Consider the following 17,979-nt stretch of genomic DNA (forward strand, 5'->3'; position numbering starts at 1 on the left):
ATGACTAAGGAAGACATCTTTCTGTTTATTGATAGGTCTAATAAATTGTTATTGGGTAATATATTGTATATGATATTGAACTCTGGATTCAATGAATTTTCCCAGAAGCATGTTAATTTTTGCTCTAATAGGCAAATTTCTAGTTCTATTTGGTTAGAAACCAAATGAAACTTGATTTTGTATAACATGTATAACATGTTTCATGCAGAAACATATTAGAGCCTATTTTGGATTTTTCCTTAATCCTATGGTGAGTCCCTTAGTCCTGGGAAAGTCTTTAAATCCTAAAGCATGAGCCTTCCTTAGTTTCAACGTAAGGCCCAGGCCCAAGGTATTTACCTTGGTAAATGGTAGAATTCAAACTCCAAAATTCTGTGTTCACTGCAGTGGGCAGTGATTACATTCTCTGCTCAGCTCCTTCAGCGTACCAACTGTTGCTTTCTACTAGGCTCTATCAAAACTCACTGAACTTGTGAAGTTCAAGGGTTCGATTAGCTGAAGGATCTGAGAGGGATTTAAATAGATTGTGGGACTAAGCCCTCCACTCCACCCCCCATGACTCCCTCTTTGCCACTATTCCCTCCCTCAATTTCTAGCTGCTTGGCAGCGGTGACCTCCAACCTCTGACAATATGAAAACCAGTGAGATTGTGGCTCTCTAGTTGAGTTCTAAAAACCCTGTACCAAACGGACTAAGGAGGCCCTCATCTCTGAATGTGTCTTCTGTCTGAAATTTTGTTGACTTTCTTTGGTAATTTTTAAATGCATTCTTCCTACCTAGTAATAGGCATAGGTTCCAAGTTAGCTCTTTTCACTCGTTAATTCTTAGTTGGGGAAAAGGGGACTACTATTTATTCAGGAGAGGGATATGGGAGGAGAAGAAGGAAAGGACGTTTTAGAACATGGGAGAACAGCGCTCAACAGCTTTATACATTTCCTCTTTCCAGGAACACACCCTTTTTGTTCAGAAGGTTTTCTATTTCATATCAGAATTTATTAGTGCAGCAGTTGACTTTATCAGTACCTGCAAAGCCCTTAGTTTCTCTCCTCCACCTACTCTTACCTTTCAAACTGCCTCTGAGTTAGAAGTCAGACTGAAGTAAGTTTGTTTTTTTTTAAAGGGGCATTTTTCTAGAAGTTTCTCCCTTCTTCTCCCCCACTACTCTGTGGTATAAAAACAAAACCCACTCCATCTCAGGAAACATTTCCTGCTTGTCTCCATGGTTCTAAAAAGGCTCACCCATGTATCCAGTCTCCAAAATAATTCAGTTTCTGCAATATCTGTACTGTGCTCATAACCAAAGCAGATATATATTAGTTCAGTCAAGAAACACTCATTCAGTTTGTAAATAACACAAAAAGATGATTATGTGTCCTTTCAGTGTAACACTTGAACATCATCTAAACAAGCCCGCCTAGGGTCATATAACTCTCATTAAATTACTTAACTTTGTTTTATTTACTATTTATACCTGATTAGGGCTCAGATGCCTCAAGTTGGATGTTAATTTCTAGAACACTGAGGAGTTAAAACCGATCTGTGTCTAGTTGAAAACATAACTCCAAAGGTAATGGCTTTATTATTCTTATAGGATATTTTAAGTTTTGGAGGTTACTGAGTAATCGCATTCCAGCACTCATTATTCCCACCTTAATCAGTAATTCACAATGTATTTCTTCGAAAATTGTGTTTAACTTCTTGAAACTATATCTTGATAGTTTAAAAAAAAAATCCTCTTTGGCTTTTTTGGTGAGCTTCAGAAATGAAAATACAAAAATGAACGACACAGCACAACAAAACACACCTCTGACATAATTATTCTTAAACCACAAGTCTTGAAATGTTTTTTGAAAGGGAGGAGTAAAAGGGGGGTGGCAATAAATACTTCCATTTTAGAAAAAAAATTAATAAGCAAAATAGAAATGGAAAATAGGGTGGTTAAATATGAGTATGAAAATTTACAGCTGTCCCTGTCAAGTGTGACTTAAGATTTTTTAAAGCAAAATTGAAGACAAGGTATAAAAAGAAGCTGGGTAACAAAAAGGCAAAATTAAAGATTACCTTAAGAGCTACAAATATAATTCGAAGTAAGCCAACTGTATTTGAGCAACCAAAACTATTACATAAAACAAAGGTGAACAGTCCAGTCCCTACAATATATTACAAACCAAGAACTTTAAAAAGCCTTCCTACAGTGAAAACCCCTGCTTGGCAGTTGACATATTAGGTACAAGGAAGATGATCTTGACCTTCAAGAATCACATGATCTAACACTAAGCATACGCATGCAAGTGAATGGTGGGTAGGAAAAGAGACAAGTCCTGAAGGGGTGCACGCACACGCACACATGTCAACATGTGTAAATACAACAATGAGAATCAGAAACACAATGAGAGACTGTCATGTCCTATCCTTCACCAGCACTGAGGTGAGAAAACCCTGACTACAAGAGATTGTCCACAAATTTTTGGAATTTCTAAATACACAAATATATAAATATCTTTACAAAACTCACTCCCAATCATGTATGCCTCAAATCTCATGTTTCCTGTACATCATACCACCAAGCACCAGCTGACCTTCCAACCTTACCCATGTTTTCTCTCAGACTTGTAACAATTTTTTTCTTGGCTAGAGCAATCACTAAAACAGTTTCACAAATCATTTGTAAAAAATAATTCTATAGATAGCATATAATGAGTCCACACTGTGGACTTGAATACTCGCAAAATCTGGCATTCTACTCTTTAATTTATTTAAAACCATTTTCCAGTTAAGAACCATTAATCTCTTAAGATCTTCACATTTATCCCTGGCTTTAAGTTCTCTCATTAGGAAAGTTAGTTTCCACCATATCACATGAATTCCTGCTTAAAATGATAATAACAAAGGATAACAAGCTTTGTTGATTTGCAGATGAAAGAGACTAGCTGGTTTAATGCAGGATTTAAAGACCCAGCAACTCTAGCCTCCCAAACAAACCACAGTCGTGGGACTCTGGAATTTCTAATGAATGACTTCAGAAATGCTAATATTCATAAAAGCCAATGAGCTTCTGGGGGAAAAAAGTGAAACAAATAAAAAAAAGTGCTCTTGGGATTCAGAAGTTAAAGAAATTAACTGGGTTTTGAGAGAAATAGAAAAAGAGAAGGAATCATGGAAGAGGAAGATGTGGACTAGGCTTTAAGGATACAGAAAATTAGAGAAAATGACAGCTTTACTCTCATTACAGAGTTAAAGGGGGTAACTCAGAGAGAGCTCTTTCAACATCTTTGTGATGTCCAACCTCTAGTCCAACCTTTTCATTTCGTAGTGTCCCAGAAATACCATCAGAGCCACATGGTTTCCTGATTCTCAGTAACACTCCACACTGCCACACTTGCTCTGGCTGTGTTGTCTTGAGTTAGGAACTGCTTTTTAAAATCAAGGTCAACCACACAGCTGCAGGAGGGGCCCTGTGCCGCTCTACTCAGGAATTCAAGCCTTGAAATGCCGAAGGTGATAAAAGGGGATATAGTCCTTTCCTTCAGCCAATGCCAGGATCCTTGTTACAGAGAATAAACTGTGTACTGATGCAAACCCCGGAATTCTCACTCATTTCCCCCCTTTTCTGTCTTTTATACTTACCAATTTATCATTCCCATGATCTGTCTTCACTTCAGAACTAAGCGGAAGGAATAAGTCTGTTGTATGCTCTGGGGGAGGTGCCTCCCCGAGAACTATCAAACCCTGCAAGACAGAGAGAAAAGCAGCATAAGGGAGCGGTATCCTAAGTCACAAATTTAATTTATGAGTTAGTATCACAAGAGTTAGGGGCAGGCGACTGGTTTACCAAAGCCCTTTTCCCTTTTCCTATGGTTCTGAAACAAAAACACACACTACCAGCAGCTTTGCTTTCTCAAGGGTTATTTCAACATAAAGCCTAGCAATAGCAAGGAGTAAGGCCCAAGTCAGACCCAAGCTTCCCCCTTTTCCCATTTGAATGCTGTGACCTACATAAGCTTGTTACCTTTAGCATCTTTTAATCTGGAATCTTGAGCAGAGTATGGTACTTTATACTGTATTATTAACTAGATTATACTGCAGTAACAGCAGCAATGCAATTTTTCTAGGTAACTTGATCACAGATGTGGCTTAAAGATTACCTTAAATGCTACAAATATAAATGTTAAGTGCTACAAATATAAATGATAAGCCAACGGTATTAGAGCAACCAAAACTACTACATGAAATAAAGGTGGAACAACAGTGCAGTCCCTACAATATATTACAAACCAAGAAATTAAAACCGTTCCAAAGGCACCTGTTTCTCATAAGCATAAATAACACTCCAGGTTAGGTTCCTGCTTCACAACCTCAAAGTCAGATCTTACATTCATCCCAGGAAATAAAAAATGTAAAAAAAGAAACTTAAAACGGCTCCACAAATCCTATCCAGGCAGCAAGGGCCCAGCTTGGTAAAGACAGAAGTGAGCTTACAGGGTAAAACAAAAAGCCACACACATGACTCTCACCGTGAACTCAAAGAGAGGTAACCAAAACCAAGTTTTGACACTGTATAACAGAAAGACTGGGATGAAAGTAACCAGGGCTTTGTGTCTTTGGTTCTCCTTCTCTGATCTAGAAAATAAGGAGATCTGAATGATAAGACTCTCTTAAAGGTAATTTTGTATTAGAATCACCTGGGGAAACTTACCAAGCTATACCTGCCCAGCTTCAACATCAAATCTACTCTGAGTCCCTAGGGTTAGGGCTGGGTATTTGACATTTTATAAAAAGCTCCACTGCTAAGTCCTAAGGCAAGCTCTAAATTGAAACATATTAGACTTGATTAGTCTTGACTCAGCATCAGAATCCCCCAGTGAACATCCTAAAATATGGATTTCAGGACCTAAAGATTCTGACTGTATCAATTTGAGCTCCCTACACAGACTCTTGTAAGCCAGTGAACCAGATGATCCATTCCTAGGGTCCTTTCTAACTCAAAAATCTCTGTTAAGATAGGGGATGCAAAGAGATGAAATGGGGCAGTGGGGGACTGGTATTAAGAAAAAACAATGGAATTCTACCTGTTCCCCCCCGAAAATGAAGAAAAAAAAAGTGTTACAACACCCCCACCCCCAAGCAAGAGAAACAACACTTACATATCCTGGAATAAGACTATGACTAGCCTATGTAGAAAATGAAGTGGTAACTCCTCAGAAAGGGAGGCAAAGACCATTAAGAAACGTTTGCCCTAGCCTTCAAAATGAAGTTTATCCGGCTAAAAGAACTGCTGAAAAAGATTTTCTTCTCTCAATCACAGCATAAAACAGACTTCATAAACTTTACCATGTCAAAGTAAAAACTATTCGCAAAAACCAGTCATCTTGCACACTATTCCCTTCTTAAAATAGTGCATTCAACATCTTCCCTGCTTAAGAGCCCTGGTTACAGTTACACCGGTCTCATGATCTCCTAGAAAATGTCTGTACATATATGAGGTTGTTGCCACTGAGAGGAGGGTTATTACAATATAGTTACTAGGTAAATAAATGCAGTTAAAGGTTACAATACTAGCTGCTCTTATGTCCTTTTCTTCATATTGATTCTGCCCTTTAAAAATATATTTATCCAAAATGTCATTCATCCTTTCAAAGAGCTTGTCAAATCCAAGTCCCATCTCCTTCCAAGAAAATGTCCCTGGTTAACTGAGCCCTACTTGTTTTATCTACATTACCGGAGTTCCTAAAGCATCCATATTATGTCCCACATTCTGTGTATTTGAATCTCATTTCCAGAGCAGAATCTTGGGCCAATTTATTTACTACTGCCTTAATTTATTTATTAACTAATGTTAAGCCCCTTAAAGACTTAGACATAATACAAATATATTTGAATCCCCCATATTCCCTAGCAGAATCATACACCAAGAAAGGAAATGTGTAACAATTGTTTTTTGAGTTTTAGGTTAAATTTTTTTTTTTCCTTGAACAAGAATATTAAGTTTATATTAATTACAGCCAGAGCCTAAATAATCCAATTACCAGGTATAAAGTTACTCCCTCAATTTTTTTAGGTGAGAAGGTAAGTCAGGATATAACAGCCACTATTTTCCAGAGAACACTTTTTCCTTAAACCACTGAGTAATTTCTTAAACACCTCTCTGAAAGACAACAAGGACACTCTCCTGAGACTTATAAATAAGACCTGGTAGGGACCACTTATTCCCCATCATTTTACAGACCCAGAGAGGATGGAGGTTGAAGGTCATGTCAACAGGCCAATCCATGGCAGAACTAGGGCTAAAGACTGGGTCAAACTACTCTTGTTCTTTCATTCATTCAAATCAAGCCATCAATTATCCATTTATTGACTTTTTTTTTAGGGGCTGGGGATACAGGAAAGAAGGAGAGACATTTCCTTCCACCCTATATCCCCATCCAAACCCATCCCTGAAAGTGCTTACATTCCAATACTGGGGAAGACAGATAATAAACAATATAAGTAAATAAATTTTATGTAGTACATTAGAAGGTGTAAAATGCTAAAGAAGAAAGGACAGTGTGAGGATTAAGTGGGAGTGGGCATATCAGGGCTATTACTGCACTCTAAAATAGACAGCAAACTCACAGAGGCCAAGATACAAAGACTGAGAGAGTCTCCCCATCCTTCACCACCGCTCAATTCAAAACCAGGATCATGCCCAGGCCCCCAGGCCTAGAAAACTCCTACATAAGGATCCAAGAAATTGGGATGGGTCATAGCTGCATGTTGTCATAATATATCCTTATAAATTATTCCTCTGTGGAAACACAAAGCTGTCCTACAGAAGTCAAAAAAAAAAAAAAAAAAAAAGAGAAAAATAGTATGAACCAAAATTGAAAAAGGAAGAATTGGTAGAAAGAATTAGGCTAAGCCTAATTACAAAACAGAAAGAAAAGCAAGCAAAAGAAAGCAAGCAAAAAGGAAAGAACAGAAAAAAACTTAAGTTGTAGACTTAACTGCTTCTATTTCACCAATTTCATATAATACATGGAGTCAAAGTACAAGATTAAAAAACATCACCTCTTAATTTATAATACAGAATTAAGATGTAATTTCACATACCCCCTCCCCCATCTTAAGATAAATCAGTGATCTCACTGCAGATCAGTTCCACAGGAACCGTCCTGGGTTACCTAGACAAGACATAGCTTTCCACAATGCCCTTATAACCCTGTAAGATAGGAATGTCAACTGCTTTACATCACTTTTGAAGACAAAGGTGTATTTCTAGGCTTCTACTATTCTATTCAGCTCCTTTTCTATCCAGAAACTTCAATGCTCTTCCGCCTCTCATTCCCAATAGTATGTCCATCCTTAGTTAGCAACTGCTGTGTAATTTCACAGATCAGTCAGAAGAGATAAAAGAAAAATGGTATGTTTTGTATTAGACATGGATGTTGAAGACTGTGTCTCCTTTAGCAACAGAACCCATTTGGTCCCTGTGCTTTCCCCCTCAGTTTTATTTGGCAGGTATGAAATCTCAAAAAAAAAAGCTCGAGACATATAATGAAGACAAAAGAACAGCAGAGTGTTAGACAGAAAATGCTTTGGAGTCAAATAAATAGCTCTGAGTTCAAATTTAGCTCTGCCTGTTACAAACTTGTAAGCTGTAAGATTTGCTCTGTGCACTAAACAACATACATGAACATACCTATCTATGTATATACTCCAGGTACATACATTGTTTTCCTTTATCATTCTATAAGGCAAGGGAACATCTTTAAAAAAACAAAACAAAACAAAAAAACTTACTGAACATGAAAATTAAAATAGTAAGGAGCAGTGTACAGAGGAGCTCTTAAACACTGTATCCTTTCTCCAAAAAGCAACAGGAATCATTACTCTCAAAAGAAACTCTCAAGATTCTCTCAACCTGGAAGTTAATACTTAATTTCTGACAGAAAAGAAACTGGTAATCAACTAGTGGTAGTTCTCACTTTTTTTTTTTTGGAATATGTCACTTTAAAAAAATTAATGTTAACATGCTAGAGAGTAAATCCTTAAAAAGAAAAAGAAAGCTTCACCCTCTAATTCCCCAACCTAAGACAAATTATAACACTGTACAGTTGACCACCAAACCTAGATTCATCTCATGAAAAGGCCTGTACTACCCAGGCAATCCTAACAAATCTTGGAGCAGGATAAGAAATGGGAACATCAATCCACTTTACCAAAACATAGGCAGTTAAAAATTTTAATAACTCAAAAAGCAGGCAAGCTCTTGGAAGCAACTAACTTGAGCAACAGTCAAATGCTTGTACCTCAGCTCTGAGCTCACGTTTACTTGACCATGAGCAAACTGCTTACCTCTCTGACCCTCCATTGGTTTACCTTTACATTTGTAAGTAATAGTAAAACACTTAGCACAGTGCCCAGCACGCAGTAAATGCTCAAAGACTTCTATTATTATAGTGATATGAGACCAAATGCATGTTAATTTACCTTCGGGGTAAATTTTATTGCTTACATGTTATACAGGCTTGAACAGTATCTGTCTAAAATTTATGTAACCTAAAACCTATAAATGTATCCTTATTTGGAATTAGGGTCTTTGCAGATATAACTGGGTTAAAATGAGCCCTACTGTGGGCCCTAAATCCCAATATGACTGGTGTTCTTTTAAGAGGGAAATGTGGGCACAGACACACAGAGACAAGATGCCCAAGTGAGGACAGAGGCAGAAATTGGAATGATGCTTTAAACGGAGGAACAACAAGGACTACCAGCAACCACTAGAAGCTTAGAAGAAGCAAGGAAATATTCTTCCCTAGAATCTTCAAAGGGAGTGTGGCCTTCCCTATACCTTGATTTTAGAATTCTAGCCTCCAGAAAATAAATTTCTGTTGTTTTAAGTTTACCACCCAATTTGTGCTGTTATGGCAGCCCCCAGAAACTAATACATTTGTTTTAAACAGACATTGTATAAATATAAATAAAGTTGTCAGTTTTCAACATATTACTTGTTAGGATTATCATTCAACTTTTACTCTTCCTATCACAATTTTGTAACAGACACTTTGTATTCAGACTGCAGACCAAGAAAATATATTATAATCTTGAACGTCTTATTTTACAGACCATGAAAATGGAGATTCAGAAGGTTCAGTGACTTTTCTTCCCAAGCTTATATAGCTATATGGTAGCAAAGATAGGACTAGAACAAAAGATTATCATCCCCAAGCCTGGCATTTCTTTAATACATTATGTTCTGAATAATAAAACTCTTAAAGAGTCAATATATCCACAAAACTCCAGAATAACCACTTTCCAGATATTTAGAAATATCTAAGACTTTTGAAAGTTTCCTAAAACTGCTGTCATTATTGCTGAGTTATGAGCTAAAGAATAAAACAGGAACCAAAAGTGAATTAAGAATATCTTCTCTGGGGTCCTGGCTGGCTCAGTCAGTGGAGCACGTGACTCTTGATCTCTGGGTTGTGAGTTCGAGCCCCCACTGGGTGTAGAGATTACTTAAAAAATAAGATCTTGGGAGGAAAAAAGTCACACACAGCTAGTGAGACTGTAAACCGAGGCTGTTGCCAAATTACTTCTATGAAGTATGCATCAAGGACATAAAAGTATCCATGATGTGACTTAACTAAAGATGTTTATTATGGTATGCTTTATAATTTTAATAAAGGGCATAATTAAAATAGTTGCCAAGAAAGGCAATAGAATATAGCCAATAAAAATGTTTTCCCAAAAAAACAACTAGAAGAGCACTCCAGTGGAATTTTTGGAGTAAAAGCTTAGATGACATATATGGGAGGCTGCAGAACTTTAAACTCTCATCATTTTATTGTCAGTTGGTCATCCTTTAACTTTTGGCCTACTAATTAATTTAATGCATAGAGTCCACACAGTACAGCAATTCTCTGAAGACTGTGACCAGCACTAAGGCAGGACAAAAAAGTGTTGAGACACTTATTTTTAAAAAAAATTCTTTAAGAATGTAAGCTCCACAAAAGTAGGACTCTTATTTAACCACTGACCCTTCTAAAGCGAACAGTGCCTGGTTCACGGTAGGCACTCACCTACCTGCTAAATGGATGCCTCTTCCATGTACATTTATCCCTCAGTCAAACCCAAACTCAGTAAGGGACTCTTTTCTAAGTTGATTTTTAAGAAGAAAAATTACCACAGTGTCACTATCAAAGATAAAAGGTAAGAATCAGGACTCTGCAGATCGGAGGACACAGAAAAACCAAAATCCCAAACACCAATGTCTAATTTCACTGGAACAGTCTTTCAGGAAAAATCCTGTTTTTCCTTAAGAAAGCAAGGGAAGCTTAGTGGTAAAATAGAAATGCATCTAAGTAGAAAAAGCAAGATGATATCCTCAGTCTTCATTGCTTTTCCATAAATATAACAAATAATGAGTTACATCAATGGGTTTTATTATATAGTCGCTTTCTTATGTTTCCTATTAGCCCAAATATAGGAACTGTTTTGTTCTAAACGCATGTTCAATTTAACATTATATTCTAATAGTGTTGTCTGCACTATTCTAAACAACATCAGGCCCTTAAACAAATTAAACCACTGTATCAGATCATATTAAACCCTTCTCTTTGACACAGTTAAGAGTCATGGAGGGATTGGGAAAAAAGGATAATGGTAATTTTTAGCTGGGCTGAAAAAGACCAGACATTTATCTCTTACCTTATTAGCACGTATCTGTTTGTAAATATCTGTTTGCTGCCGAATTCGATATTCCAAGTCAGAAACATGAGCCTGAAGCCAGTTCCAGCGGCTGACAATAGCTGCTCGGTCTGCAGCCCATCTCCATTCTGATCTGCGTCTCCTAAAAGGAAATAAACTGAGTGAAATTCAAGAGTAGAAGCAACATTTATACCCAATGGGAATGGGACGATTTTAACATCTAAAGGCCCTTATGTCGCCCACTCTAGTGCCAAGAAAAATCCAAGACTTTATGTATGTATATATGTATGTATGTCAATCACAGGACACACATGGACAAAATTTCACATATAGATACTTCCCAAATTAACTAGTTGAAACTGCCTTCTAGTATCCTGATACTGTGGCAATTTCAGAGGAGACACAGAAATATTCTCAGAAGACAGAAATTTCTCAGGAGATCGAGAAGTATTTTCTACTTTTACATAAGACATATATAAACAATAAAGATTATCTACACAGAAAATCCAAAAGACATCACAAATTATTAAAGCAAAGAATTTAGCAAAACTGTAAAGATTGGCATACAAAAACTCAAAGTGTGCCAACAAGCAGAAAATACTCATTTTTATAAAAAGCACTATTCACAACACCAACTAATGCTAACATGATACATACAAGATCTTTAGAGAATTAATAAAACCTGAAAACATAAAGACCTATAAAAATGAGATACAATTTTTTTTAAGATGGCAATTTTCACATGTGTATAAATTCAAATAAGTTCTAATCAAATTCCCTACAGGGTTTTTAATGGAAGCAGATGAAAAGATCCAAAAATTCACAAGGAAACAAAGACCAACAGTAGAGAATTCTCAAGAAAATATGATGGAAACTTCCTGGCATTACAGACTTACTGTAAAGCCATGACAATTAAAGCAATCCAGAAAGACAAAAAGACCAGTGAGACAAAATACAAGACCCCAAAACTTAGAACTGGATATATAAAAGGGATGACATCCATTATCAGTGGGGAAAGATTGAACTATTCAATGAATAGTACTGAAATGGTCAGTTCTTTACATAGAAAAAAGTAAAATTAGTTTCCTTCCTCATTATATAATTCCGTAATTTTGGAATTCCTAAATCTGAAAAGCCAAACTGAAAGAAAAGTATCTTTGGAAGGATTCCTTAAATAAGACAACAAAAAACATTTTAGCTAAATTTCAACGTACAATAAAGTTAAAGGCAAGATGCTGTTTGGTAAGATTAAATATCAGAATATAGAACAGAACTCCAACAAAAAGGTGAAAAAACAGACAATCTAATAAACGATAAATAGAAAATTCATGTAAGAGAAATCCAAATGGCCAATACATAAAAATACACCCTACCTTGTTAGATTTTTGGTTAAAATATTAGTATCAGGTCAAATATTAGGAAGCTATTTCAAACCCAGACTGGAAAAACCAAGTTTTGGTAAGATGTGGAGAACAGCAATTCATACACTGCCGGTAATAAAACCTGGCACATCTGCTTCTGAAAGGTAATTTCAAAACACTTGGCTAGAGAGAAAAATGTGAATACCCAACCATCATGAATTTCTATTTCTAAGAACACCTGCACATCTGCATGAAGAAACAGATTCACTGCAGTAGAGTTTGTAATAGCTAAAAGTTACAATCTAATTTGCTAAAATAGGGAAATAAACTAAGAAATAAGTTGTTTGAGATAACACATTAATAGTAAAAGAATTTAATGGACTACTGCTTATTAATAATTATTATAATATGTATCAACATGACTAAATCTCAACCATATGGAATGGAAAAATTGTAAGAAAATTAAAAAAGAATAAACATACAATAAGGGCTGTTACCAATACATAAATAGTAAATGTATAAAAACATGCATAGAACTGATATTCAACAAAGTTAGGATCAGGGTCCCCTCATCACCCTGGGAAGGGGAATGAAGAAGTTGGATTTTAGCCCTCTTTAATAACGAAATGTGTGATTCTTCTTTAAAAACAAAAGTCTGGGGTGCCTGGACAGCTCAGTTGGTGGAGCATGTGACTTTTGATCTTGGGGTGGTGGGTTCAAGCCCCATGTTGGGCATAGAGATTACTTAAAAAAAAAAAAAAAACCTTAAAAACTATAATAAAAATTAAAAAAAGTCTGATAGAAATATGACATTTTAACATTCCTTAAATATTAGAGGGGGTATATGGCACCTGGTATATTCTGTAATCAAGGTATTTCATAATCTTCCATAAAATTCTTTTCCAAGAAAGCAGCAGTCACATTGACTGTGTAGCCCCACCTCCAATCAGGATATACACACTCACTACTAAAAATTTTAAATGGCTGTAAGTGAACTTTAACAACAAACAAAACAACATAATGTCGGGGCGCCTGGGTGGCGCAGTTAAGCATTTGACTCTTGGTTTCAGCTCAGGCCGTGATCTCAGGGTTGTGAGACCGAGCCTCTCGACAGGCTCCGTGCTCAACGTCTGCATCTGCTTGAGACTCTCTCCCTCTGCCTCTGCCCTTCCTCCTGCTCTCTCTCTCTCTCAAATAAATAAATCTTAAAAAAAAAAAAAATGTCAGTGAGAGAACACATCTAACCACAGCAGGATTAGAAATGAGTTAATACTTAATTATACCATTATAATTAAGACCAAGGTTAGCAATGTGATATTTTACTTTTATATGGTCCAAAAATAAGCCATTCAAGCCAACCAATGTGATAAAGTATTATCCAATTATTTCTCTTTTAGAAAGAAGGCATTTTATAGTTCACCAATCTTGATGGAATCAGTACAAGATGTAAAGATACTTTTTTATTTTTTATTTTTTAAAGATTTTATTTATTTATTTATTTGACAGAGAGAGACACAGCAAGAGAGGGAACATAAGCAGGGGGAGTGGGAGAGGGAGAAGCAGGCTTCCCGTAGAGCAGGGAGCCCGATGTGGGGCTCGATCCCAGGACCCTGTGATCACAACCTGAGCCGAAGGCAGACGCTTAACAACTGAGCCACCCAGGTGCCCCAAGATACTTTTTTAAAAAGTATAATTACCTGAGGTGCCTAGGTGGCTCAGTCAGTTAAGCATCTGACTCTTGATTTTGGCTCAGGTCATGATTTCAGGGTTGTGAGACTGAGCCGCAGGTCTGGCTCTGGGTGGGCTCTAGCGTGCTGGGCATGGAGCCTGCTTAAAGATTTTCTCTCTCCCTCTGTCCTCCCCCCGCACCCCCATCTCTCTCTTGCTCTCTCAATAAAGAAGTGTAATTATCTGGTTTAATGTTGGCTGCAGGTCTAGTTCTAGCCCAAATTCATGAAAGAACCTCAAGAAGTTAAATATAACCTCTGGATCATTCCTGAACTATAAAAATGCCCCTCCACCTTTTTTATAAGAGGCAAAGCTAGTTAACCTGTATATCAAATTTCCAACTTCCATTCCTCTACAAGGTTCACCTTCCTATCCTGCTAAATCTCTTGGTTTTATAAGTTCATTTCATTCCCAAAGCTACCACAGCACCAAATGTCTGTCTACCATATCACCACTGGGCTACTCCAATAAACCTCCTTAGCTACTACTCCTAACATAAGTTACACATTACTTTTCCTAAATAAACTCCCTTCAAACCTCATTACTTCCTGTTACTCTTATGTGTAAGGAACCATACAGCTCCTCTGTGGCTTCTTTTCAAGTCCGAAGTCTTCAAGAAAACAAAGTATAAGGGAAGTCAAATATTGTAAAAGCAATTCAAAGACAAAAAGTGATTAGTAAAATTAACACAATGTTCATTTAATGACAGTTTATTCACAGACAAATTTGTTTTAACAACTGACAGTGGCTAGCCAAAACAAAACCCTAATGTTGAAAACTAAAGCAAAGGAAAGAAAATTTCTTGGCAGATTTACAGTGCTTCGTCCTTAGTCACCCTTGATGGACAACGAATCCTGGCAGCCTCTCCCAATGATCCTGAACTTAGCTCATAAGCCTTGTCACGACAGTGTTCCAGGACACCAAGCACTCTTAATTGGCAAGAAAGATGAAACCTATTTGTTATCTCTGAATTTAGACACATCTTAACCAAAAGCATTCATTCATTCATTCATTCATTCGACAGAGAGAGACACAGCAAGAGAGGGAACACAAGCAGGGGGAGTGGGAGAGGGAGAAGCAGGCTTCCTGCAGAGCAGGGAGCCCGATGTGGGGCTCGAGCCCAGGACCCTGGGACCATGACCTGAGCTGAAGGCAGACGCCCAACGACTGAGCCACCCAGGTGCCCCCAAAAGAATTCTTTTTTCCTTTCTTCTCTGATGTCAAGGGGGAAAAAAACAAAACAAATAAAAACATTTTAAAATCTGTTTGAAAGTCTGAGACTAAAAAAGAGAAGAAGATTACTTAAAACATTTCAGTTCACAAGAACTTTAATGAGTAAGTACTATTTTTCTCTGATATTAAAGAACAGCCTTAACACGCGAGCGTGCACACACACACATACACACACGAGTGAGGGAGGAGGGGCAGAAGGAGAGGGAGAGGGAGAAGCAGACTTCCGCTGAGCAGGGAGCCCGATGTGGGGCTCAATCCCAGGACCGTGGGATCATGACCTGAGCCAAAGGCAGACGCTTAACCGACTAAGCCACCCAAGCACCCCAGTATCTTGTGTTTGTAATAGCAGCAATATGGGCAGAAAGCCGAACTATTAGCAAAGGTATACAGTTAACAAGTCTGAGGTAGCTCTGAAGATGTTACCACACTCCAGTGACAGAGCAGAACACCACAAAATATTATTGTAAGAATAAGATCTTCACATCTAACCTTCCCCCCCCATAACAAATAAAACATGTCACAGAAACTCAGTTTACCAGAGGGAGAGGTGGATTCCCCCCAATGTTGAAAATGTAAATTTATTACTCTGATAATTTACAGATCAAAGAGATATTGATTTAGTATTAGTCGTACAGACTTTAAAAAAGAACACATGACTAAGGTTGCACAGTGATAATTACATACTGAATTGGTTTCTAATGTAGTCCTTGTGAATGATGAAGAAAGAGATATGGATTCCAACACAGATGAGTCTTTCAATTCTTTCTTGTTGCTTATCCTTTGCTAACAATTCGTGAAGTAATTGTTTTAACTTCATTGCCTATACAGGACGCTAGAATGCCTTCTAACCTATTATTCTGCTGTGTACTACTTTATTCCAGTTTGTACCAAAAATGTTTGTCTACACCTACCAGACTACTGCCTGAGAATTCATTTTAACTCCTATTTTGCCCCTCACTGTTATAAACATTTCATTGGTAAATTTGCTTTCTCTCCGTGTGCTATATGAAAATCCATTAAAAGTTTACATTATGGATTGATTTTTGGTTACCTAAATGCAGGAAGATACAGTATCAATGTTTCCTTTGGTAATACCACATGCATAATACATTTTAATGTTGCCAGCTATGTACCAGTATCTATTTGTATAAAATAGTATATGCTGTATGTATAGACTTCTTTTTAGAGGGTTAGAAGAATATTACCACATATCCAGAACTTAGGGTATTTTATAGGATCCAAGAATATAAAATATTTATGCTACTCACTTGAACAAAAAATCATTTCCTCTAAAAAAGCTCTTATATTTATAAACACTTTGAAACTATATAGTGGAAAACACTTGAAAATTTAGGGTTCAGCTTACATGTTGGTCAATGTAGAAAAAGAAAAAGTGATTTTTGTCTTTAATTTTCTAAAATCACCTTGAATGGTAATGTTAATGGAAATGTTTCATTAGAAGAGGAGTAACAGATCAACACGGGGACTTTTAAGCTCCTCCTATTTTTATTAAATTAGGAATTATACTTTGAATCCTCAAAGATGTCACTGATAAAAACTTTTCTATTGTACCCTGAGAGGTAATGATCTGAATCACTTAACTCAGAGGTGGTTACCACTGATTTTACTAAAATAAAAGCCATTAAGGAATGTAATTTCTGCTAAGAGAAAAACAAGAATTTGCAACATTACTAATATATCAACTCTTTCTATTTGATAAACCGCCACAGACAGCAGAGCAACAAGCAGCAGTGACAGATACTTCCTTTTTCTCAAAGATAAACTACAGCAAAAGCTGACTTATCTAAAAGGAAAAGTAAAGCTAGGCACTGAACCACGTCATACTTGACCTACTGCTGTCTTTAATGAAATCACTTAAGTTCTATTCCAAGATGGACAATCTGTTAATCCAGCAGAACAGTGCTGGTGGACACTACTTTTCCCTGATCTAGAAATATATATATGGCGGGGGGCGGGGGTAGGCAGAGGGAGAAGGAGAGAGAATCTCAAGCAGGCTCCATGGTCCCAGCGAGGAGCCTGATGTGGGGCTTGATCTGACAACCTTGTGATCTAGAAATTTTTTAAAAATCTCATTAAATAACAATGAACAGGCTGGAAAGACCTGAATGATGGTAATAATTCCTCTTCGATTCTGATTTCATTTCTATTTCCAGTTCTTTCACTTTATGTAAAAAAAAGAAAAAGTTCTATTAACAAATTAAAAGTAAAATGACTGTCTACAGCCAAGTTACACAGCACTATGTTGAAAAACTGGCACACAAATTATTTCAGAGTTCTGTGCTACTTCCAAGTGTTCAAGAAAGTCTGAGACACCTAGATTCTGAAATCTCCAGGTTCTTTAGATGACTTATAAAACCAACAGAAGCGGCGCCTGGGTGGCTCAGTCGCTGAGCCTCTCTCTGCCTTCGGCTCAGGTCATGATCCCAGCGTCCTGGGACTGAGCCCTGCGTCGGGCTCCCTGCTCGCCAGGAAGCCTGCTTCTCCCTCTCCCACTCCCCCTGCTTGTGTTCCTGCTCTTGCTGTCTCTGTCAAATAAATAAAATCTTTAAAAAATAAAAAATAAAAAAATAAAACCAACAGAATAAAGTAAGTAAAGTTGAGATCATCCCTGAACATCTAGAGCATACAAACAGTTGCTAGATTCACAGTATCCAGGGAGTGAGGGTCACAAGAACAGAAAATCTTGACATTATTGAGAGCCACATTAAAAATATATGTATATGGGCACCTGGGTGGCTCAGCTGGTTAAGCGACTGCCTTTGGCTCAGGTCATGATCCTGGAGTCCCAGGATTGAGTCCCGCATCAGGCTCCCTGCTCAGCGGGGAGTCTGCTTCTCCCTCTGACCCTCCCCCCTCTCATGTGCTCTCTCTCGCTCTCTCATTCTCTCTCTCAAATAAATAAAATCTTAAAAAAAAAAAAATATATATATATATATACACACACACA

General features: G+C 37.3%; 1 protein-coding gene across 5 annotated transcripts in view; it reads right to left on the reverse strand.

Annotated features, from left to right (window-relative positions):
- KANSL1 (KAT8 regulatory NSL complex subunit 1) overlaps window positions 1-17,979 on the reverse strand; it is a 179,392-nt gene that overhangs the window by 40,661 nt on the left and 120,752 nt on the right. For all 5 annotated transcript variants that reach the window (XM_032429416.1, XM_032429417.1, XM_032429413.1 and 2 more), the window contains 2 exons: window positions 10,690-10,831; window positions 3,628-3,729 (listed from right to left, as the gene is read on the reverse strand). In XM_032429416.1, the coding sequence (XP_032285307.1) occupies window positions 3,628-3,729; window positions 10,690-10,831 (244 nt within the window). The remainder of the gene's footprint in view (window positions 1-3,627; window positions 3,730-10,689; window positions 10,832-17,979) is intronic.

This window comes from Phoca vitulina, unplaced genomic scaffold (assembly GCF_004348235.1).
Source record: "Phoca vitulina isolate PV1807 unplaced genomic scaffold, GSC_HSeal_1.0 scaffold41, whole genome shotgun sequence".
Taxonomy (NCBI): Eukaryota; Metazoa; Chordata; class Mammalia; order Carnivora; family Phocidae; genus Phoca; species Phoca vitulina.